Below are 25,152 nucleotides of genomic sequence, written 5' to 3'. Positions count from 1 at the left end.
TATTACTGTACTATTATTATGCAAGAGACCCTTAGTTAGTTTTTTGATATGTTAAAATATTAAAAAAATATTTTTTAAAAAAACACACGCATTAAAACTGTTTCTCTTCACTATCTCTATTTTTTTCTTTTTTATTTAATTATTTCTATTTAAATATAATACAATCATTTTATTTATCTATTTTCAAATTCCAAATTATTTGAAAAAACTAATGGAATATAAAATACCTAATAGAAGAGATGGTGTTTTAACTACTTAGGGTTACCATTCTTAACAAAAAAAAAAAAATTATTGCTATAAATTTATTACATTTTTTTATTGAAATTAAGTATAAAAAAAACTTTCGTCACACACATCGTGTGTGCAAATATGCTAGTTAATATAATAGATAATCAATAGATTGTTTTTTTTTCCTTTTTATAATTGTGTGAATGAACCCGGACTAACAGGCCGCACCAGGTACATCGCATCGAACAAGATCTGTGCGATAGACTCGCTCGAAAACATGTTGGTAGAGGAAATCGTTTAGTCATGAGTTTTAGTCCACCCACTCGAACACCTCATTGTGACGATTTTTTATTTGAGATGGGAAAGATGGTTTATTGGAATAGAGTCTCGAAACCGAGACATCGTCACTGATACTCATTAAAATTTGATGGTCCGAATCCCACTCAGGCCCGAAGTTTCAAGTCTAGAGATGAACCTGAAATCAAGCAAATAATGTTAGAAGAGGCCGGGAGGGTATGCTCTACCCTAGCTACTCTCATCCGTCATCGTCATTCTCAACTCCTAGGCTCATCCACACCCCACCTCATCACAGGCTTATCCACACCTCACCTCATCACCTCCCTCTACTCCTCCACTCTTAGGCTCGTCCTCAACTCCAACTCCCACTCCCACTTCCACTCTCACTCCAACTCCAACATATGTCTCGCTTCAACCACCTACCGTTAATCCTCCACTCTTAGGCTCCTCCTCAACTCCAACTTCAACTCCCACTCCCACTCCCATTCTCATTCCAACTCCAACATGTCTCTCTTCAACCATCTACCGTTACTCCTCCACTCTTAGGCTCATCCTCAACTCCAACTCCCACTCCAACATGCCTCGCCTCAATCACCTATCGTCATGGGTCAATCTTAACACTTAGACCTGGATCCGAGCCTTGTTTCTTGGCTGTGAACTCCAGTTGAGCTTAAACATGTGATGGGCCTATTCATAGGATATCAGTCACTAATTTGAAATTTGATATTTTGATACTACATAAACTATAGTTATCAACGTCATATGACTTACACAGAAAACCGGAAAAATGATCCATTGATTCCCAACTACTGCTAGAGATTGGAAGATAAATGATACCCTGGTAAGCCAGGGGTGGCAGGGCCAGGAAAGGCCAGGGGTGTCAGGGCTGTATTAAAGCAAGGGTAGCAGGGCTGTTAGTCAGGACAGCGAGTAAGACTCTAGCCCGACTATTTTTGGGAGGAGTAGTGATACCCTGGTAAGCCAGGGGTGGCAGGGCCAGGAAAGGTCAGGGGTGTCAGTGCTGTATTAAAGCAGGCTAGGAGCTTCAGGATCCCGGGAGACCATATCTGCATAACTTAGACAAAGCCCATGTCTCAAGGGCATGATCCCCACGACTGCCATAATCCCGAGCCTTCCGGCTCCATCGTGCGTCACAGGTAAACGTGGGTAACTCCTGCACCCACGATCCAGATCGTGGCCACTACCCTGGAAATGCGGAGTGAATCTCTCACTCCAAGGCCTATAAATACCTGGCCACAGGCATTTGTAGAGGTATGTTCATCTAAAATCCCAAAGCACTATACTCATTTTTCCTAAAAGCCCACTCTATTTCTAAGTCTGACTAAAGCATCGGAGTGGCCCCGCCGGAAAATCTTTCGGCGCCCCACTAACGTGCTTTCATTCTTTTTCCTTGTGTGCAGATCATCCCGATCCAGGAGGGACAAACCACATTTTACACCTACTAGCCCGGTCATCACGTCAGGCCCACTTCACTACCCTGACAACCTGGGCCCCGGTTTGATAAACCATCATCATTGGCGCCGTCAGTGGGAAGCTTGTTCTATAGACGTAGATATGGCTTCTCATGAGCAAACATCACCTGGAGACCACCAGCAAGGCCGGAACATTGCCATTCCTATGGAGCAGTTCGAATCATATGTTTAGGATATGATACGGAAGTCGTTGATAGCTGCAAAGCAACCACAATCAAAGGACATAACAGTGGAGGAAGAAAGGAACCGGGGTAATCCAAACCCTAATGCCCAAGTTAGAGAAGGAGAAGAAGAAGAAAGCTCTTGGATGCACTCAATACAGCCTTCCATGGCGGATGAGTTGCATGAACTTAGGAGGAAAGTACGGAAGTTGGAAGAAGGGGGTTCCAAAATGGCTTGGCCTATCAAGATTCTGGGTTGCCCTTTTTCGCAGGAGGTGATAGAGGAACTGTGAGACCTCAATTCTAAACATCTAATCTTGGGATTAAACAACACTAAGACAAACAATAACCAAAGGTTAAAGCAATTAAAAGAATTTTTTTTTTTTGAAAATAGTACCTCGCTCGATCCGCATGATCTTGCGGATCGAGCGAGCAACTTTTGCCAAAGCTACTGCCCGAAAAACCCAGCCCTCGCTCGATCCGCAAGATCTTGCAGATCAAGCGAGCCACAAAAATTTGAAACAGAGGACTGCACAGCTTGCCCTCGCTCGATCCGCAAGATCTTGCGGATCGAGCGGTGACAGAAACAGAGCAAAACAGCAGAAATCATGCTAGAACTTGAGTCCAAAACCAACAACATTTTATCATGCATTACAATCACAAGTTCTCCAACTAATACATGAAATTCTAGGGTTATACAATCGCTCAAAAGTATTGGATTTGTAACGACAAACTTTCAACACAGCTCGCATAAACAATACAATAACATAACGAAGTTCGATATCTAAACATGTTCAAATACAACTAGGTAGACATGCTGACACGACATCTAAACCGAGTCTCACTACTAGCTCTCCCTCTTGTTGCTAACCAGGCCTTCGCTGACTTGGTCCTGCCCCACCTGTTGCCAAGTACACATACAAAACAAAGCAACAGCCGGATAAACCAGTGAGAATGACATTCCCAGTAAAAACAACATAACAAGTAATGAATATACAACATGCTATCAAAACAACATATTCAAGTCGAAGCTAATGATATGCATGTCTTTAAAACCAGGATATCAATTCTGATAAACAAGGGAGTGCTGCTCTGCTTTTGGGATCCCGAGGATGAGACCACGTAACGACTCACCGACTCTCCCAATCGAGGTGGTGCCACGTATCCCACTCCTCTAGACTTTGAGCAACCATAATGAGTATGCTAGCACTAGGCGAAATACTACAACCTAGGCCACTCAGTCATAGTTCCCAAACGTCTAAACAAAAAGGGCGGTTCTGCCCGCTAAAATCAAAGTAGGCTCAAGATGAATGCATAACAGAAACATAAACATAAGCCACATAAAAAAAACTCAATCAATCAACAAAATACAAGTTCCACATGCTAGAACAAGTATCGATGCAATATGTGATTTGAAAAGGGAAACTCGAGAACCAACAGTCCGAGTATGCTATCCCGCTACGATGACTGCTTTTACCTTTCAATCCAGTAGCTCCAACTCTGGCTAAGCTACAACAAAAGATTGTATCAAAAGCTATATAATCTAAACAACAACAACGGTTCAAGGCGAATCTCTTTACCGTTCTTCGTCCAATCTCTTGACGATCAAAAGGCTGATTAACACTGGCTTCACAAACTCCAAACGAATCTGTACGGAGACAAAAAGTGATCAACAACAACGTTCAACTCAAGCAAAAGTCCAACAACCCAAAAACGGTTCAAATCTCTAAAACTCAAACCGGCGGCATAACAGCTATAACTGAACAAACCGGAAACGCAGACAGTAGTTCAATATTGATAACAACTCATATCAAAGCCAATACACCCATATCAAGGAAATTCCAACAAATCTCAAAACCACATTTTCGAAAATGGCTTCCAAAACTCATAACAAATCCGGACGTCGCTCTAATTCAAAACCGACAGATAATAAACGATCAGAACTCTGAAGAGAACAACATACTCGAATCTAGAACGATTCTAACAACATCCAAAAACTAGAATATGTCGGATCGAAGAAGAACTTACGATATAACGAAGTTCTCGTTGCCGTGATCGCTAATCTGCCTTCAGAAATAATTTCTAACGGACGGATCGATCGGAAACCGAGATTGGAAAAGCTTGAAAGGCGTTTCCCCAAGCTTCAATGGTGCTTCACGGTTTGGGGAGGAAGAGGAGACTTCTCAAATAAAAATCTAAGTGTAGATAATATATAAAATCCCATATTTGCATTTTAGTCCCTGAAATTTCCAAAATTTGCAAAAAGGACCCTGATCAAAATCAAGTCGGCTCGAGAACTCTGAAATCTCCGATTAACTCAAATAAACTCATTTAAGATAAAAATGGGGCGTTACAATTCTCCCCCACTAAGAAGAGATTTCGTCCTCGAAATCAACGAGAACCACAACTCATAAGATATAATAAAGAACTAAAGACAGTAAGAAGAACTCACGTCATCCGAATAACTCCGGAAATCGCTGTCTCATGTCAGCTCTGTCTCCCAAGTCGCTTCCTCGACTCCGTGACAGCTCCACTGCACTTTCACTAACGGAATTAACTTGGTTTTGAGTTGCTTTTCTTACCGATCAAGGATCTGAATCGGTTGCTCAAAGTAGCTCAAAGTCTCGTCTAACTCGGCTTCTTCAGGCTGAAGGATATGAGAAGGATCTGGATAATACTTTCGCAGCATAGAGACGTGAAAAACGTCGTGAATATCAGATAAAGACGGAGGAAGTGCAAGTCTGTAGGCGAGATCGCCTATCTTCTCGAGAATCTCATACGGCCCGATGAATCTCGGAGATAACTTTCCTCTCTTACCGAATCTGACAGTGCCTCTGAAAAGACCCTAACTCTCTAAATAATAAATAAATAAATATGCGGAAATTTTTTTTTTTTCTAAGTAAAAATATGTACATACATGCCCATACATATATGCACAGAATAAATAGATTTAAAAATAAATAACTTGAATAAAAATAATGCAATAAATCGAAAACTTAACATTTCATAATTTAAATATCTGAGTCATGCGTTAAATAAAATACTGACCAAAAGTGAAATAAATTAAAGTTTTGCATGCACTGAAAATTACTTAAATAAAATATCCCGAATCACAACCACTGAAAATAATTAAAATGTAACATGCTAAAAATTCGAGACATGCATAAAGACTCAGACAACGGTCACGGAGATCACTGCATGTCCGCTCATATGTCCTCGCCGCCGGTGGGTACTACGTCATCCTCTACGTACTCACCTGCACCATACCAGTGGAGTGAGCCTAGAGGCCCAACATGCTAACATAACAAGGGTTTAAAATAATTTAAATCACTTTAATACTAATACATAACATATACATGAATGAGCATGCTTAAAAATATCATGACATAACATAACTTAAATTAACTTAAATAGCATAACATAAATAATACATACATTGTTGAGCAAAATAATTTCTAACATCGCATGGTTGTATCCATAGTGTAACCTTAAATCATACATTAAATACTGATCAGCGTGGAAACCAACGTACGTGGCGGTGACGAATCACCTCTTAAATTGGCAGTAAACTGCCCTTCAATAGTTCACATATGGGGACGAATCCCCCTCAAATTGTCACACTACTTCAACTTCCAACATAAAATATTTTTTTTTGCTCAACCTTATACATTAAATCATGCATAAAATTATTTCACGAATGCATGCACTTAAATAAAATGTGTGTCCTTCATATATATTTAATTTAATTTCATACTAACATATAAATATAAAAAAAATAACTTCAATGTATAAAAATAATTAAATATATAATCAGGACACATGCAAATTTCTCATGGATTGTACTGACTGTTGGCCCTAACACTCAAGCCCATTTACTTAAATCTGGCCCATTAACACTGAGACTGGTCCATTAACATAATTAAGCCCAACATTACATTTCTAAGCCCAATTAATTAATTAAAGCCCATTAAAACACTCCTGGCCCAATAACAACTTATTCTGGCCCAATGGGCCCTAAAGCCCAAAGATTGGCCCAATAACTTCCATGGGCCCCCAAGGCCCATAAAAATTAGTGGACTCACTTAATTAATTTAATTAAGCCCAATAATAATTAAATTTAACCCAAATAATTAAATGGAACCCAAATCATTTTATTTCAAATTAATTGGCCCAAAAACCAATTAAATCATAAAATACTTTAAAATTAAAAAGACTCGAGTCCGGCCCACCTAACCCAGACCCGAACCAACTTAACCCGACCCACCACACTACTGACCCGACCCAGGCCATAGACCCGACCCGGAACCAACCCTAACCCTAAACCCGTCGCCCCTCCTTTTCCCGTCTCTGCTGCGGCCGTGAGCAGCAGCCACTCCTTGGCTGCTGCCGGCCTGCTCCGGCCGCCCCTGGCCAGAGCGCTGCCGCCCAGACGTAGCCCACGTCTGGGCGGTTCGAACCTAGCCCCTGAACCCAAACCATGCAGCCCAGCCCCTAGCCGAACCAAGCCCTTCCCGAGAACCCTAACCTGCGTCCCCCCTTGGCCGATCGCCTCTTAGCTCCAAGTCAGGGCTCGTTTGGCTCACGCCACTCGATCCATTCGAACCTAGACTCACCTTAGGCAACCTAGGGACCGTTACCAGCAGCCTAGACACAACCATGGCAAACCAAACATGAACATGATCAAGAAACACAAGAACAAATGCATACAATCGAACCGATCCCGTTTTGTTTCTGAAAATTTTCTAAGGAATTCTGATTCTCACGCACACACACACATAATAACTGATATGGTACAAAAAAAGAGAAAGAATCATGCCTTGATAATTCAATCGACGAAGATAGACGCGTTTACGGGCTCCGGGACGACGAACGGACCAAAAACCTTCAAAAGTTGGCTATGGATTTCCTCCTTGGCTGATGGCTCGATGAAGAAGATGATGGAGGATGGGTGTCGGCTGAGTGAGGGTAATCGGGTGAGGGGTTGGGTAGATTAGGTTAAGTTTTGGTTTTTTTAAAATAATTAAAATTAGTTAGATAGATAATATCATTTAATTAGATTAGTAATATACATAAAATGTAAAATTTTAAACTCTTAAAAATACAAAATAATCTACTATCAAGCATAAATCCCGAAATTAAAAATTAAGGGAATTTTAAAAATACTAAAAAGTCATTATTTTGGCTTATTTTGAATAAAAACGGACTCCTAAAATTATACAAAATTAAATACTAAAAATTTTGAGGAAATAAAACTCAAAATAATATTTTTGGGCTCTAAAAAGACTCATAAAATAATTTGGATAGAAAGCTGTCATTTCGTCCGTCCACGGTCCCGTCTACGCGATCAAAAACAATTAAATACTAAAAGTCATAAAATCACCAATTATGGGTTATGTGCTTAAAAATAAATTAAATCATGCACAAATAATTCCACATAATTATTTAACCCATAATCTAAAATTCTAAATAAATAAATTTCCTAATTATGCATGCAAATTCACGTATTTAAAATACCGGGTGTTACAATTCTCCCCCCCTTAAATTGGATTTCGTCCTCGAAATTAACGTACTTACCCGAACAACTCCGGGTAGCGAGTCCTCATATCTGCCTCGGTCTCCCAAGTAGCTTCCTCCTCCGAGTGATTCAGCCACTGGACTCTGACCATCGGTATGACACGCGTCCTAAGCCTCCGCTCCTCCCTAGCCAAGATCCGTATAGGCCTCTCCTCAAATGCTAACTCCGGTGTCAACTGAAGAGGCTCAAAATCCAACACATGCGACGGGTTGGAGACATATCTCCGAAGCATGGATACATGGAAAACGTTGTGCACTGCTGCAAGCCCTAGTGGTAGAGCTAAACGGTAGGCCAACGTGCCAACTCTCTCCAAGATCTCGAATGGCCCTATATATCTCGGATTAAGCTTGCCTCTCCGGCCAAACCGCACTACTCCCTTCATAGGTGACACCTTCAGGAATACGTGATCACCTACAGCGAACTCCAAATCTTGTCGTCGAGTATCTGCATAACTCTTCTGACGACTCTGAGTAGTCCTCATCCGATCCCGAATCTGAGTCACAATGTCAGCTGTCTGCTGCACAATCTCAGGACCAAGTAAAATCCTCTCACCAACCTCATCTCAATGCACAGGAGATCTGCATCTCCTACCATACAATGCTGCATAAGGAGCCATACCTATAGACGACTAAAAACTGTTGTTATAGGTAAACTCCACTAATGGCAGTCTAGTCTCCCACGAGCCCTGAAAATCGATGACACAAGCTCTCAGAAGATCCTCGAGAACCTGGATCACTCTCTCAGACTGACCATCTGTTTGGGGATGGAATGCTGTGCTGAACAAAAGTCTAGTCCCCAAAGCTGTGTGCAGAATCTTCCAAAACGCGGATGTGAATCTTGGATCTCTGTCTGACACAATCGACACTGGTATGCCATGCAACCTAACAATCTCCTTGATGTAAAGCTCTGCATACTGTGTCAATGAGTAAGTAGTCCTCACCGGCAAGAAATGAGCTGACTTGGTGAGTCTATCCACAATCACCCAAATCGCTGTGCAACCTCTGGCACTCCTCGGTAAGCCAACCACAAAGTTCATCGTAATATTCTCCCATTTCCACTCCGGAATAGGAAGAGGTCTAAGAAGTCCTGCTGGACGCTGATGCTCTGCCTTGACTTGCTGACAAGTCAAGCACTCTGACACCACTCTCCCGATGTCTCTCTTCATCCCGGGCCACCAATACAATAGCTGCAAATCTTTGTACATCTTCGTACTTCAGGGGTGAATGGAGTACGGAGATGTGTGAGCCTCTGCTAAAATCTCAGCTCTCAACTGATCGACGTTCGGTACCCACATCCTATCACGGTACTGAACAATGCCATCCACAACTGTATACAGAAGATTACCCTTGGCCTCATCTCTCTGTCTCCATCGCTGCAACTCCTCATCAGTAGACTGTCCATCCCTGATCCGATCTCGCAGAACTGGCTGCACCGTCAACACTGACAAGCTCGGTGCATGACCACTCGAATAACACTCCAAGTCAAATCTCTGAATCTCGCTCTGTAGTGGAAACTGTACTGTCAAACATGATACCACTGACGACTTCCGACTCAAAGCATCTGCTACTACATTAGCTTTACTCGGATGGTAGCTAATGTCACAGTCATAATTCTTTACCAACTCCAACCATCTCCGTTGCCTCATGTTTAACTCCTTCTGAGTGAAGAAGTACTTGAGGCTCTTGTGATCAGTGAAAATCTTGCACTTCTCGCCATACAGATAGTGCCTCCAGATTTTCAAAGCGAAAACCACTGCTGCTAACTCCAAGTCATGCGTCGGGTAATTCTGCTCATGAATCTTCAGCTGCCTCGACGCATACGCAATAATCTTGCCACACTGCATAAGTACTGCGCCTAAACCCAGCTTAGACGCGTCGGTGTACACCACTAGCTCCTCGTATGGTACTGTCACCGCTAACACCGGTGCAGTAGTGAGTGCTTCCTTCAGCTGATCGAAGCTCCTCTGACAGTCTGAACTCCAGATAAACTTCGCGTTCTTCTTGGTTAAGGAAGTCAAGGGTACAGCAATAGAGGAAAAACCCTTGATGAACTTCCTATAATATCCTGCCAAACCCAGGAAACTGCGAATCTCCGAAGCATTCTTCGGAATACCCCATTTCTGCACTGCCTTAACCTTTGACTGATCCACTGCAATCCCATCTCTCGAAATAATGTGGCCAAGAAATGCCACATGCTCGAGCCAAAACTCGCACTTGCTGAACTTGGCATACAAACGATGCTCCCTCAAAGTCTGCAAGGCTGTCTGTAGATGCTGCCTATGCTCCTCAACGCTCCTAGAGTAGATCAAGATATCATCAATGAAAACTATGATGAACTGATCAAGATACGGCTGAAATACCCGGTTCATGAGATCCATGAAAACCGCTGGAGCATTGGTCAACCCAAATGGCATCACCAAGAACTCGTAATGCCCATAACGTGTCCGGAAAGCAGTCTTGGACACATCTGCCTCTCTAACTCGCAGCTGATGGTAACCAGATCGCAGGTCGATCTTGGAGAACACCGAAGCTCCCTGCAACTGATCAAATAAGTCCTCTATCCTCGGCAGTGGGTACTTATTCTTTACTGTGACCCTATTGAGCTCTCGATAATCGATGCACAGTCTCATACTGCCATCCTTCTTCTTCACAAATAACACTGGAGCTCCCCATGGAGAAAAGTTAGGACGAACAAAGCCTTTCTCTAATAATTCCTGTATCTGCTCCTTCAACTCTTTCATCTCGGTAGGAGCAAGTCTGTATGGTGCCCTAGAGATAGGCACGGTGTTTGGCACTAAGTCAATGCTGAACTCCACATCTCTCACTGGTGGAATTCCTGCAACATCCTCCGGTAAGACATTTGGAAAGTCACGAACCACCTCTATCTCTGATAATGATCTGCTAGATGGTTCTGAGGCCGTGACAATACTCGTTAGAAACCCCTGGCAACCCCGTCTCAACAACTTTCTCGCCTGAATGAGAGATATCACCTGAGGAAAATCACTGTTCTGAGATGCATGGAAAGTAAACGGGTCGCCTCCTGACGGTTTCACTGACACTGACCTACGACGAAAATCAATCGAAGCTCCATTGACTGTCAACCAGTCCATACCCAATATCAAATCAAAGCCGCTTAACGGCAAAACCACTACATCTGCGCGAATGGAGTGTCCTTGTAGCTCTAACTCCAGCTCTCGGATGACACTAGAGGTAGTAATAATCTGTCTTGACGGCATAGTGACATCATAACCACTGTTGGCAATCTCCGGTGTGATGCCTATCCGTCTGATGAACTCTAGGGAGATAAACGAATGCGTAGCCCCTAAATCTAGCAACGCAAACGTGGAGTTACCTCCAACTAGAATTCTCCCTGCATGCAGAAGAATCCCAACAATTTCATGCCACTACTAAACTTTCCCCCAACAAGACACTAATAACCCTTAATTCTAATCACAAGTAAAACATGCTTCTTATTCTAACATGCAGATAGGTAACCCAAATAACAACAATTTCGCAAGAAAACGAGATTTTAAACTAAAGGGAAAATTATAAAATTCTAGGGATAAGATATACTGGTGATCAAGGAGGTGTCTGGGTCTGCCTCCTCCGCCTGCATGACGAACACTCTACCAGCCGTGTTCTTCTTCCTCGGACAGTTAGCTATCTGATGCCCTGGCTCCCTGCAGTGGTAACAAACTCCTGCTCCCAACAGACAAGGTCCCGAATGCATCTTCTGACACTTTGGGCAAGTAGGAAAACCTATAGCATTAGGGGCCCCGCCCCTCTGCTGATGTGGCCTCTGCTGCTGCGGCCTCTGCTGCGGATTCGGGCCCTTAGCCGGCCCAGTAAACGGCTTCTTCGCAGGAGGCTGCGAAGATGGTCGCTGATACCCCGACTGAAACCGTCTCTTCCCCTGATGCTCTCGCTGCATCTCTCTCCTACCCTCCTCTGACCTCAGTGCTCTACTAACTGCCGCCTCATATGTAGCGACGTCCATCATACGTACGTCGTGCTTAATATCCGCTCTCAGTCCCTCCACAAACTGCCTCATCTTCTCCGGTGAACTGTCTGCAATCAGAGGCACAAAATGACAGCCCCTCTCGAACTGGCTCACGTACTCCACCACTGACCTGTCCCTCTGCCGGAGACTCATAAAATCCCGGATCATGCGACTCCTCACATCCTCCGTGAAATACTTGGCGTAGAAGACACGCCTGAACTCCGCCCAAGACAGTGTAGGGAGGTGTACTCCCCTGGCAGCACCCTCCCACCAAAGAGCTGCATCTCCCCTCAACATATACGTCGCACAGTTCACCCTGTCCGCATCTGTGATCCCCATATATGCAAAGATGGACTCCAAAGAACGAATCCACCCCTCAGCCACCAATGGATCGGTGGTACCAAGGAACTCCTTCGGCCCCTTCTTCTGGAACCGCTCAGCTACGTCCTCCTCATGGGACATTCTGGGACGTGAAGCTTGCTGCTCTAACAGAGCAGTAACCCCTGCCATCAAAGTAGCATTGGCCTGCTCCAATGCTGCAAGTGGGTTCTGCGGAGGTGGAGGTGGAGGTGGAGGTGTAGATTCCCCATGTCTGTTCATCGGTCTGGGAGGCATTCTGCACCACCACATATTTCTTTACATAAATCGTCATGCATAACTAAGTACTAAAAATTTTCTGCTAACATAAGTACTTAAGTCTTAAACATGATACTACTAGATCATACTAAAAGCAATTAAAACTTACAGACCGGTAGCGTGGATTTCTGAGCTTGCATAGCAGTAATGACCCCTCCAAGGACCGTGCTTTGATACCAACTGAAACGACCCTAATTCTCTAAATAATAAATAAATAAATATGCGGAATTTTTTTTTTCTAAGTAAAAATATGTACATACATGCCCATACATATATGCACAGAATAAATAGATTTAAAAATAAATAACTTGAATAAAAATAATGCAACAAATCGAAAACTTAACATTTCATAATTTAAATATCTAAGTCATGCGTTAAATAAAATACTGACAAAAAGTGAAATAAATTAAAGTTTTGCATGCACTGAAAATTACATAAATAAAATATCCCGAATCACAACCACTAAAAATAATTAAAATGTAACATGCTAAAAATTCGAGACATGCATAAAGACTCAGACAACGGTCACGGGGATCACTGCATGTCCGCTCATATGTCCTCGCCGCCGGTGGGTACTACGTCATCCTCTACGTACTCACCTGCACCATACCAGTGGAGTGAGCTTAGAGGCCCAACATGCTAACATAACAAAGGTTTAAAATAATTTAAATCACTTTAATACTAATACATAACATATACATGAATGAGCATGCTTAAAAATATCATGACATAACATAACTTAAATTAACTTAAATAGCATAACATAAATAATACATACATTGTTGAGCAAAATAATTTCTAACATCGCATGGTTGTATCCATAGTGTAACCTTAAATCATACATTAAATACTGATCAGCGTGGAAACCAACGTACGTGGCGGTGACGAATCACCTCTTAAATTGGCAGTAAACTGCCCTTCAATAGTTCACATATGGGGACAAATCCCCCTCAAATTGTCACACTACTTAAACTTCTAACATAAAATATTTTCTTTTGCTCAACCTTATACATTAAATCATGCATAAAATTATTTCATGAATGCATGCACTTAAATAAAATGTGTGTCCTTCATATATATTTAATTTCATACTAACATATAAATATAAAAAAAATAACTTCAATGTATAAAAATAATTAAATATATAATCAGGACACATGCAAATTTCTCATGGATTGTACTGACTGCTGGCCCTAACACTCAAGCCCATTTACTTAAATCTGGCCCATTAACACTGAGACTGGCCCATTAACATAATTAAGCCCAACATTACATTTCTAAGCCCAATTAATTAATTAAAGCCCATTAAAACACTCCTGGCCCAATAACAACTTATTCTGGCCCAATGGGCCCTAAAGCCCAAAGATTGGCCCAATAACTTCCATGGGCCCCCAAGGCCCATAAAAATTAGTGGACTCACTTAATTAATTTAATTAAGCCCAATAATAATTAAATTTAACCCAAATAATTAAATGGAACCCAAATCATTTTATTTCAAATTAATTGGCCCAAAAACCAATTAAATCATAAAATACTTTAAAATTAAAAAGACTCGAGTTCGGCCCACCTAACCCGGACCCGAACCAACTTAACCCGACCCACCACACTATTGACCCGACCCAGGCCATAGACCCGACCCGGAACCAACCCTAACCCTAAACCCGTCGCACCCCCTTTTCTCGTCTCGGCTGCGGTCGTGAGCAGCAGCCACTCCTTGGCTGCTGCCGGCCTGCTCCGGCCGCCCCTGGCCGGAGCGCCGCAGCCCAGACGTAGCCCACGTCTGGGCGGTTCGAACCTAGCCCCTGAACCCAAACCATGCAGCCCAGCCCCTAGCCGAACCAAGCCCTTCCCGAGAACCCTAACCTACGTCCCCCCTTGGCCGATCGCCTCTTAGCTCCAAGTCAGGGCTCGTTTGGTTCGAGCCACTCGAGCCATTCGAACCTAGACTCACCTTAGGCAACCTAGGGACCGTTACCAGCAGCCTAGACACAACCATGGCAAACCAAACGTGAACATGATCAAGAAACACAAGAACAAATGCATACAACCGGCTGATGGATCGATGAAGAAGATGATGGAGGATGGGTGTCGGCTGAGTGAGGGTAATCGGGTGAGGGGTTGGGTAGATTAGGTTAAGTTTTGGTTTTTTTAAAATAATTAAAATTAGTTAGATAGATAATATCATTTAATTAGATTAGTAATATACATAAAATGTAAAATTTTAAACTCTTAAAAATACAAAATAATCTACTATCAAACATAAATCCCGAAATTAAAAATTAAGGGAATTTTAAAAATACTAAAAAGTCATTATTTTGGCTTATTTTGAATAAAAACGGACTCCTAAAATTATACAAAATTAAATACTAAAAATTTTGAGGAAATAAAACTCAAAATAATATTTTTGGGCTCTAAAAAGACTCATAAAATAATTTGGATAGAAAGCTGTCATTTCGTCCGTCCACGGTCCCGTCTACGCGATCAAAAACAATTAAATACTAAAAATCATAAAATCACCAATTATGGGTTAAGTGCTTAAAAATAAATTAAATCATGCACAAATAATTCCACATAATTATTTAACCCATAATCTAAAATTCTAAATAAATAAATTTCCTAATTATGCATGCGAATTCACGTATTTAAAATACCGGGTGTTACAGCCTCTGAAAGGAGAAATCTTAAGAAATACACGGTCTCCCTGCTCAAAACTCAGAGGTCTACGTCTGACGTTCGCATACTTCGCCTGTCTATCTTGAGCTGACTTCATTCTGGTCTGAATGATCTTAACCTGCTCTGCCATATCTCGAAGCATTTCCGGCCCCAAATCTGGTGACTCGGACAAATCAACCCAAAACAGCGGAGATCGGCATTTCTTACCGTACAATGCCTCAAAAGGCGCCATACCGATACTCGCTTGGAAGCTGTTGTTGTATGAAAATTCAACAAGAGGCAAAGAATCCTGCCAACTAGTGCCAAAGTCTAGCACTACCGCTCGCAGCATATCCTCTAACGTCTGGATAGTCCGCTCTGACTGTCCATCAGTCTGAGGATGATAAGTTGTACTAAGATGCAATCGAGTACCAAGTGCCTCCTGAAGACTGTGCCAGAAGTGCGAAGTGAATCTAGGGTCTTTGTCTGAAACGATCGACTTCGACACACCATGCAATCTCACAACATTGCTAACATACAACTCAGCCATCTGATCATGACGATACGTCATCCTGTATGGAATAAAACAAGCAGACTTCGTCAATCGGTCGATCACTACCCAAATGGCATCGCATCCTCGAACGGATCGTGGTATCCTCGTGACGAAATCCATGGAAATGTGATCCCACTTCCATTCAGGAACAGATAGACTGTGCAACAGACTCCTGGTAGCTTCCGTTCTGCTTTCACCTGCTGACAATTCAAACACCGAGATACAAACCTCGCTACGTGGCTCTTCATTCTCTTCCACCAAAACTGAATCTTCAGATCGTTGTACATCTTACGACCTCCAGGATGAATACTAAACCGACTGCAATGAGCCTCTCGGAGAATACGCTGTCTCAATTCCGAAATATCAGGCACAACAATACGGTTATTTACATACAGTACATCATCTCTAACCTGGAATTCAGACTGATTCCCAGATCTGACTTTCTCTACTGAAACCTGAATGCTCGGCTCAGAATTCTGTGCTTTTCTGATTGCAACAAACAACTCCGGTTCGGCTTGAATAGCAAACACTCTGATAGTCTCCCTATCTGTTTCAAACTCTAAACCAGAAGTGCAACAATCATCGATCAACTGAGAAACACCAATAGTAGAAAGAGATAAAGAACATAGCTTTCGGCTCAAGGCATCTGCAACTGCATTCGACTTTCCGGGATAATACTTGATTTCGCAGTCAAAATCTTTCAACAGATCTAACCATCTTCTCTGTCTCATATTCAGCTCTGCCTGTGAAAACAAGTACTTAAGACTCTTATGATCAGAAAAAATCTCGAAAGACTCACCATAAAGATAGTGACGCCAGATCTTCAAAGCAAATACAATCGCAGCTAGTTCAAGGTCATGAACCGGATAACGAGTCTCATGCGGTTTCAGCTGCCTCGATGCATACGCTATCACATGCTTATGCTGCATAAGAACACAACCCAAGCCTCGGTTAGAAGCATCACAATAGACTGTGAAACCTCCAGTATCCTTCGGAATAGAAAGAATTGGAGCACTGGTCAGTCTCCTCTTCAGATCAACAAAGCTAGCCTCACAATCTGGATTCCAAACAAAAGGCGCATTCTTCTGAGTCAGCTGGGTAATTGGCTTGGCAATAGACGAGAAACCCTCGATGAAACGACGGTAATAACCAGCTAAACCCATGAAGCTTCGGATCTCTGGCACTGAAGTAGGTCTAGGCCAATTCATAACCTCTTCAATCTTGCTGGGATCGACAGAAATCCCATCTTCAGAAATAATATGACCGAGAAAGACAACTCGATCTAGCCAGAATTCACATTTCGACAGCTTGGCAAACAACTGCTCCACTCGTAAGATCTGCAAGATGATCCTCAAGTGCTCTGCATGGTCAGTACGGTTCTTTGAATAGATAAGAATATCATCGATGAAGATAATGACGAACTCATCTAGATAGCGCTAAAAGATACGGTTCATCAATCCCATAAAAATCGCTGGAGCATTAGTCAAACCGAATGGCATGACTATAAACTCAAAGTGACCGTACCTCATTCTGAATGTGGTCTTAGGAACATCTTCCTCTCGCACTCTCAACTGGTGATAACCTGACCTCAAATCAATCTTAGAATAGACAGAAGAACCCTGCAGCTGATCAAAAAGGTCATCTATTCGGGGTAAAGGATACATGTTCTTAACTGTAGCCTGATTCAATTGGCGGTAGTCGATACAGAGCCGCATAGAACCATCCTTCTTCCGAAAAAAGCACAGGAGCACCCCAAGGTGATACACTAGGTCTGATGTATCCCTTGGCAATCAAATCCTCAAGCTGCTCCTTCAACTCTCTCAATTCAATAAGTGCCATACGATACGGAGCTTTAGAGATAGGTTGAGTACCTGGCACTAAGTCAATGCTGAATTTGATTTCTCGAATAGGTGGCAAACCAGGAACATCTTCCGGGAACACATCAGCAAATTCTCTAACCACCGGTAAATCTACCAAAGTTGGGCTAGATTTCAGTACATCAACTGCATACACCAAAAATCCTTCTGCACCTTTCTGTAGCAAACGAGTCATAGATAACACTGAAATCAAAGGAATTCTAGATCGAGAACCCTTACCAAATAATTTCCACTTGTCTGCCATTTCAGGTCTGAACCTGACAACTTTCAGAAAACAATCGACTGTTGCCCTGTACTTGGTTAAAGCATCTATACCGACAATACAATCAAAATCTGACAGTCCAAGCACAATACAGTCGAATTCTAGAAAATTTCCCTCAAAACAGAGCTCACTGTTCCTGACTAATCTGACAGAAACAATTCCTCCGCCCAAAGGTAAAGTAACAGCTACTACTGTAGGCAACAATTCAGTTGGCAAAGCATGCAATAATACAAATTTCTCAGAGATAAAGGAATGGGAAGCACCTGTATCTATCAAATTATGAGCAGAATGACCAAAAATCGAACAGTTACCTGCTATAACATCATCAGGTGCTGCCTGAGCCTGATCCTTTGTCAGAGCAAAGACACGTGCTTGCTGTCTCGGAGGCTGGTTCGTACTAGAGTTACCTCCCTGTCTGTTCTGCTGCTGAGGCTGGAAAGAGTGCACTGCAGAATACTGCCTCTCAGGCTGAGCTGCAGGTCTAGACGAACTCCCACTCTGAGCTCTATCTCTGTTATGCTGAGGGCACACCTTAGAGAAGTGTCTCGGTTGCTGATAGGTGTTACAATTACCAAAGACTCCCACACACTGATCCGGTGAGTGTCTTCCTCCACACTTGCTGCAGTACAAGGATGATGACCCAGAACTCGGTCCTGAACCGAATTGCTTCAAACCACTGGAACTGGACGAACTGTTCCCCTGCCTTTTGAACTGCTTACCTCTTGCCTTGTACTGATCCTTTCTGTTTCCCCCACTATTTCCACCTTCATACCTTTGCTGCTGGTTCTGATGCTGCGGTGGCTGATTCTGATACTGAGATGGTGGGTTCTGATACTGCCTCTGTTGCTGAGGTGCTACCTGGTTACCTCTTTGCCTCCACAAGCCTGCTTCTTCTCCCTTTGCGTGATTCATGGCATCCACAAAGTTGTTAGGCCTATTGGTATTTACCAACGTGAAGACGTCGAGGTTCAAACCATTGATGAACTGATCTGCCTTAGCTTCTTCATCTCCGGCAATTAGCGGCGCAAAACGCAACAGACTATCAAATTTAGCCACATACTCTTCAATGTTCAGATTCCCTTGCCTCAGGTTGGCAAACTCTGCTCCCTTATCTTTGCGATACGAGATAGGGAAAAACCGCTTATAAAAATCAGATTTAAAAAGAGTCCAAGTAACCTCTGTACCTCTACTCTCAAATGCTTTCTTTATCATGATCCACCAGCTCTTAGCAACACCACGCAGCTGATGAATTACTAACCTGATTCGGCGGTCATCTGTATAGTCAATGAAATCAAACAACTGATCCATATCATACAACCAACTCTCACAGTCAACTGGATTTTCTGAACCCATCAACAACGGCGGATTGAACGACTGAAACCTCTTCAGCAAGGTTTCCATAGGAGTCGCTGAAGCATCCAACTGATCAACTTCAGTTCTAGCTTGCTCAGTTGCAGGGATAACTGGCGGTGTGTTTCTGTTTATCACTCGACGAGGACCCATCTGATAATCAAAGGTTAGGACACGAGATATCTCAATCGCTACAATCAGTGCCCTTACAACTGCTTGGAATACCGGATACCAGTCGATAACAGAAACAGTTATATCTCAAGTAGATCATGCTTTATAAATTAAATCACATAACCATGTAATTCAATAATTCTCAATAATAAAGCATGCTCGCATGGAATTAAGTACACAGTTAAAATAATTCAAACACATGCGAGGAGCCAATACACGCAGACTCGATCTACCCGCTCACTCTAGTTCGACCAAGAATCTTAACTCTCTGATACCACGTAATGTGAGACCTCGATTCTAAACATCTAATCTTGGGATTAAACAATACTAAGACAAACAATAACCAAAGGTTAAAGCAATTAAAAGAATTTTTTTTTAAAAAAAAAATAGTACCTCGCTCGATCCGCATGATCTTGCAGATCGAGCGAGCAACTTTTGCCAAAGCTACTGCCCGGAAAACCCAGCCCTCGCTCGATCCGCAAGATCTTGCAGATCGAGCGAGCCACAAAAATTTGAAACAGAGGACTGCACAGCTTGCCCTCGCTCGATCCGCAAGATCTTGCGGATCGAGCGGTGACAGAAACAGAGCAAAACAGCAGAAATCATGCTAGAACTTGAGTCCAAAACCAACAACATTTTATCATGCATTACAATCACAAGTTCTCCAACTAATACATGAAATTCTAGGGTTACACAACCGCTCAAAAGTATTGGATTTGTAACGACAAACTTTCAACACAGCTCGCATAAACAATACAATAACATAACGAAGTTCGATATCTAAACATGTTCAAATACAACTAGGTAGACATGCTGACACGATATCTAAACCGAGTCTCACTACTAGCTCTCCCTCTTGTTGCTAACCAGGCCTTTGCTGACTTGGTTCTGCCCCACCTGTTGCCAAGTACACATACAAAACAAAGCAACAGCAGGATAAACCGGTAAGAATGACATTCCCAGTAAAAACAACATAACAAGTAATGAATATACAACATGCTATCAAAACAACATATTCAAGTCGAAGCTAATGATATGCATGTCTTTAAAACCAGGATATCAATTCTGATAAACAAGGGAGTGCTGCTCTGCTTTTGGGATCCCGAGGATGAGACCACGTAACGACTCACCGACTCTCCCAATCGAGGTGGTGCCACGTATCCCACTCCTCTAGACTTTGAGCAACCATAATGAGTATGCTAGCACTAGGCGAAATACTACAACCTAGGCCACTCAGTCATAGTTCCCAAACGTCTAAACAAAAAGGGCGGTTCTGCCCGCTGAAATCAAAGTAGGCTCAAGATGAATGCATAATAGAAACATAAACATAAGCCACATAACAAAACTCAATCAATCAACAAAATACAAGTTCCACATGCTAGAACAAGTATCGATGCAATATGTGAGATTTGAAAAGGGAAACTCGAGAACCAACAGTCCGAGTATGCTATCCCGCTACGATGACTGCTTTTACCTTTCAATCCAGTAGCTCCAACTTTGGCTAAGCTACAACGAAAGATTGTATCAAAAGCTATACAATCTAAACAACAACAACGGTTCAAGGCGAATCTCTTTACCGTTCTTCGTCCAATCTCTTGACGATCAAAAGGCTGATTAACACTGGTTTCACAAACTCCAAACGAATCTGTACGGAGACAAAAAGTGATCAACAACAACGTTCAACTCAAGCAAAAGTCCAACAACCCAAAAACGGTTCAAATATCTAAAACTCAAACCGGCGGCATAACGGCTATAACTGAACAAACCGGAAACGCAGACAGCAGTTCAATATTGATAAAAACTCATATCAAAGCCAATACACCCATATCAAGGCAATTCCAACAAATCGCAAAACCACATTTTCAAAAATGGCTTCCAAAAATCATAACAAATCCGGGCGTCGCTCTAATTCAAAACCGACAGATAATAAACGATCAGAACTCTGAAGAGAACAACATACTCGAATCTAGAACGATTCTAACAACATCCAAAAACTAGAATACGTCGGATCGAAGAAGAACTTACGATATAACGAAGTTCTCGTTGCCGTGATCGCTAATCTGCCTTCAGAAATAATTTCTAACGGACGGATCGACCGGAAACCGAGATTAGAAAAGCTTGAAAGGCGTTTCCCCAAGCTTCAATGGTTCTTCACGGTTTGGGGAGGAAGAGGAGACTTCTCAAATAAAAATCTAAGTGTAGATAATATATAAAATCCCATATTTGCATTTTAGTCCCTAAAATTTCCAAAATTTGCAAAAAGGACCCTGATCAAAATCAAGTCGGCTCGAGAACTCTGAAATCTCCGATTAACTCAAATAAACTCATTTAAGATAAAAACGGGGCGTTACAGGAACCCTTGCCATTAAATTACAAGTCGGCAAAAATCCGGGAGTATGATGGGAGCACGGACCCAGAGGAGCACCTGGCTCGGTTTGAGAATGTAGCTATGTTACATTGCTATGGGGATAAGATCAAGTGCAAAGTCTTCTTAACCACTTTGGTGGATTCTGCCCAAAGATGGTTTGAGAAGTTGGAGCCCCAAATTGTTCGATCCTTTGCAGAATTCAAGCAAGTGTTTTTGCAGCACTTCGGCAGTAGCAAGAGGTATAGGAAAACTGCCTATAGCCTATTTGAAGCAAAACAGTCAGGAGAGGAGTCTCTATGAACCTATATCAAAAGGTTCAACAAGATCGCTTTGGAGGTCCCGACCTGTGCCCAGGAGACCAAGATCACGGCCTTCACTCAAGGTCTTCGGGAAGCGGAATTTTTCAAATCACTAGTGAAGAAAGCACCCCGGACTTTCGAAGATTTGCTGGCTCAGGCTGAAAAATACATTAAAATGGAGGAAGCTCAGAGGCAGAAGAAGGAGGTAACTCGGCGGGAGGGAGGCCGAGAACAAGGAAGAAGTAGAGAAAGCCATGATCCCATGGGGCGGTTATCCCGGTATGCTCCGCACCGAGGGACCCGAGATAGGGCTGTTCACGTGTGCGAAGAGAGAGTTGCGACCCAGACCCCTGTTTCTAGGGAGAAGTTCTGGAAGTACTGTGCGCTTCATCAGGAGTGCACTCATGACACCAGTGAATGCCGAACTCTGCAGCAGAGACATCAGCTACCTTATGTTAGAGATGGTAAGCCGGTTCCGAAAAAGCCCCAAAGTGTGCCTTGGCTTCGGGGGTCACAGACACTGGTTTCTCCCCGGGATGTCACCAGCTCTCGGGAAAAAGGGAAACAAGAAATGGATCATGCAAAAAAGGACAAGACATCAGGAGATGGGCCAGCCAAAGGTATCATTAACATGATATCAGGAGGATCTACTGACGGAGATTCGAACCGGGCTAGGAAGGCCTGGAGTCGGAGGGAAAGTTTAGGGGTGGAGGAAGGGCGACAGGGTTCAGGGCCAATCATCACATTCGGATCCCAAGACCTGGAAGGAGTAAACTTACCACATAATGACGCCTTGCTTATACAAGCTCGGATCGCCAATTATGATGTTCGAAGGGTGTTTTTCGACTCGGGAAGCTCAGTAAACGTCTTTTTTCAAGAAGCATTCGAGCAGATAGATCTGCATGGGTATGAGTTGAGCCCGGTAAAAACTGCCTTATATGGTTTTGCAGGGCACACCGTTCAACCCCAAGGGGAAATGTTGCTGCCCATAACCTTAGGGTCAGGAGATGAGAAGAGGACGGTCATGACAAGATTCACATTAGTAGAAGCACCCTCTTCTTATAATGTCATCTTGGGGAGGCCGGCTATGAATTCTTTCAAAGCCGTGGCCTCAGCTTACCATCAAAAGATCAAATTCCCAGTGGAAGATAAGGTTGGAGAAGTCCGAGGAGATCAACCTTCTTCCCGAAAATGCTATGCCGAGACAGTGAAGGTAGATTACAAGAGGGCAAGACAGAGTGGGAAGGAAGGAGCCCAGGGGGGAAGAGAAGTATGTTCTGTGGAGGAGTCTAAAGGTGAGTATGAAGAGGTGGAGCTGGAGCTCGGGCAAACAGAGAAGTCTGTTAAAATAGCCCGGGACTTAGAAGCAAGGTTGGCTGAAACATTGAAAGTTTGCCTCATTCAGAATAAGGATGTGTTCGTCTGGGCTCAGGGCGATTTGATGGGAGTTTCATCTCATGTTGCAAAGCACAAACTCAACATCATCTCTGGAGCCCGGCCTGTATTACAAAAGAAGAGGCATTTCGGGGCTGAGAAGGATAAAGTGATAGCGGAGCAGGTTCAAGAGCTACTGCGGGCCGAACACATCAAAGAAGTACAATTTCCTACTTGGTTGTCCAACGTAGTGCTGGTACCAAAAGCTACTGGGAAGTGGCGGATGTGTGTGGATTTCCGGGATTTAAATAAAGCCTGCCCCAAGGATTGTTATCCTTTACCCCGGATTGACCAATTGGTGGATTCCACATCCGGGTGTGAATTGCTGAGCTTTATGGATGCATAACAGGGCTACCATAAAATTCCTTTAGCCCTGTAAGATCAAGACAAAGTCAGTTTTATCACCTCGAGAGGTACTTTCTGTTACGTGGTTATGCCATTTGGTCTAAAAAATGCAGGGGCTACGTATCAGCGGATGATGGACAGAGTGTTCCGGGAACAGGTGGGTCGAAACGTGGAGGTATATGTGGATGATATATTGGTGAAGTTCAGGACCCGGGATTGTTTTATACCCAACCTGGAGGAAACTTTTGCCACAGTTCGGCGGTATGGGATCAAGTTGAATCCGGCCAAGTGTATGTTTGGGGTGAAAAGTGGCAAGTTTCTGGGGTTCATGGTAACTGAACGTGGGATAGAAGTCAACCCAGAAAAATTGAAGCTGTTGCGGGAAATGCCTTTGCCAACATCTATCAAGGAGGTACAGCGATTGACCGGCCGGATTACAGCCCTGGCTCGATTTATAGCTCGGTCGGCTCACCGCAGCTATCATTTTTTCCAAGTGTTGCGGAAAGCCCAGAGGTTTGGCTGGACTGAGCAGTGCGAGCAGGCCTTTCAGGAGTTGAAGGAGCATCTGTCTAGCTTGCCTATCTTGGTTAAGCCAGAGCCAGGGGAAAGATTGTGGATATATCTGTCTACTACTGAGAAGGCGATCAGCACTATTTTAATAAAAGAGGAAAAGGGAGATCAGAGGCCTATGTACTACGTCAGTCATGCTTTGAAGGGGGCGGAAGTTAGATATACGGAGATTGAGAAGATGGCCCTGGCTCTGGTAATAACAGCCCAGAAATTGAGACCTTATTTCTTGTCTCACCCGGTAAATGTTCTTACTAATAGCCTCCTAGTGCGAATCATGACTCATCTGGATGCCTCGGGGAGTCTCGTAAAATGGTCGGTGGAGTTGGGAGAATATGACATTGAATACCAGCCGCGTAAAGCCATCAAAGCCCAGGCTTTATCCGATTTTTTGACAGAGGTGGCCACTTTTGGCCAAGAGGAAGTATGGAGGGTTTTTGTAGATGGAGCCAGTGGTGTTGGAGGCAGTGGTGTAGGGGTCATCCTGATCTCACCTACCCAGGAGAAAATCGAGATAGCCGTAAAGCTGGATTTCCAGGCCTCCAACAACGAAGCTGAATATGAGGCTGTGATAGCTGGGATGCAACGGGCTTGGGAAGTCGGGGTAAGTCATATTATAATATATTTTGACTCACAGTTGGTTGTTCAGCAAGTAAAGAAGACCTTCTCTACCCGAGAGGAGAAATTGATAAAATATTGTAAGATAATTGAAGAACTCGGGGCCAGTTTCACTACTTGGAGTATAGAGCAGATACCCCGGGAAAAAAATAGGGAAGCGGACTCCTTGGCTAAAAGAGTGGTCACTGGGGAAAATGATGGTAAAGAATCCCTGGTACAGAGGGAAATGGTGGCTGCCATAGAAGCCCGGGAGCCGGTCCTCCGAGA

General features: G+C 43.1%; 1 protein-coding gene across 1 annotated transcript; it reads left to right on the top strand.

The window, feature by feature from the left end:
- The first annotated feature begins 2,193 nt into the window (after positions 1-2,193).
- LOC140877920 (uncharacterized) lies at positions 2,194-23,701 on the top strand. The gene is made up of 3 exons (XM_073281523.1): positions 2,194-2,454; positions 21,608-21,861; positions 21,937-23,701. The coding sequence occupies exons 1-3, from the start codon at positions 2,194-2,196 to the stop codon at positions 23,699-23,701; spliced, it is 2,280 nt and encodes a 759-aa protein (XP_073137624.1).
- Positions 23,702-25,152: the final 1,451 nt, after the last annotated feature.

The sequence above is a fragment of the Henckelia pumila genome, chromosome 2, assembly GCF_033568475.1.
Source record: "Henckelia pumila isolate YLH828 chromosome 2, ASM3356847v2, whole genome shotgun sequence".
Taxonomy (NCBI): Eukaryota; Viridiplantae; Streptophyta; class Magnoliopsida; order Lamiales; family Gesneriaceae; genus Henckelia; species Henckelia pumila.
Note: the sequence above shows the minus strand (reverse complement) of the source record. Positions and strands in the feature narration are given on the sequence as shown.

What these genes read in the sequence shown, in the direction of transcription:
- LOC140877920 (XM_073281523.1), top strand. Translation starts at nt 2,194, where the DNA reads ATGATACGGAAGTCGTTGATAGCTGCAAAGCAACCACAATCAAAGGAC. An exon ending in GTTGCCCTTTTTCGCAGGAG is followed by an intron (nt 2,455 to 21,607) that starts GTGATAGAGGAA and finishes GGGGCGTTACAG; the next exon opens with GAACCCTTGCCATTAAATTA. An exon ending in CACTTCGGCAGTAGCAAGAG is followed by an intron (nt 21,862 to 21,936) that starts GTATAGGAAAAC and finishes CTATATCAAAAG; the next exon opens with GTTCAACAAGATCGCTTTGG.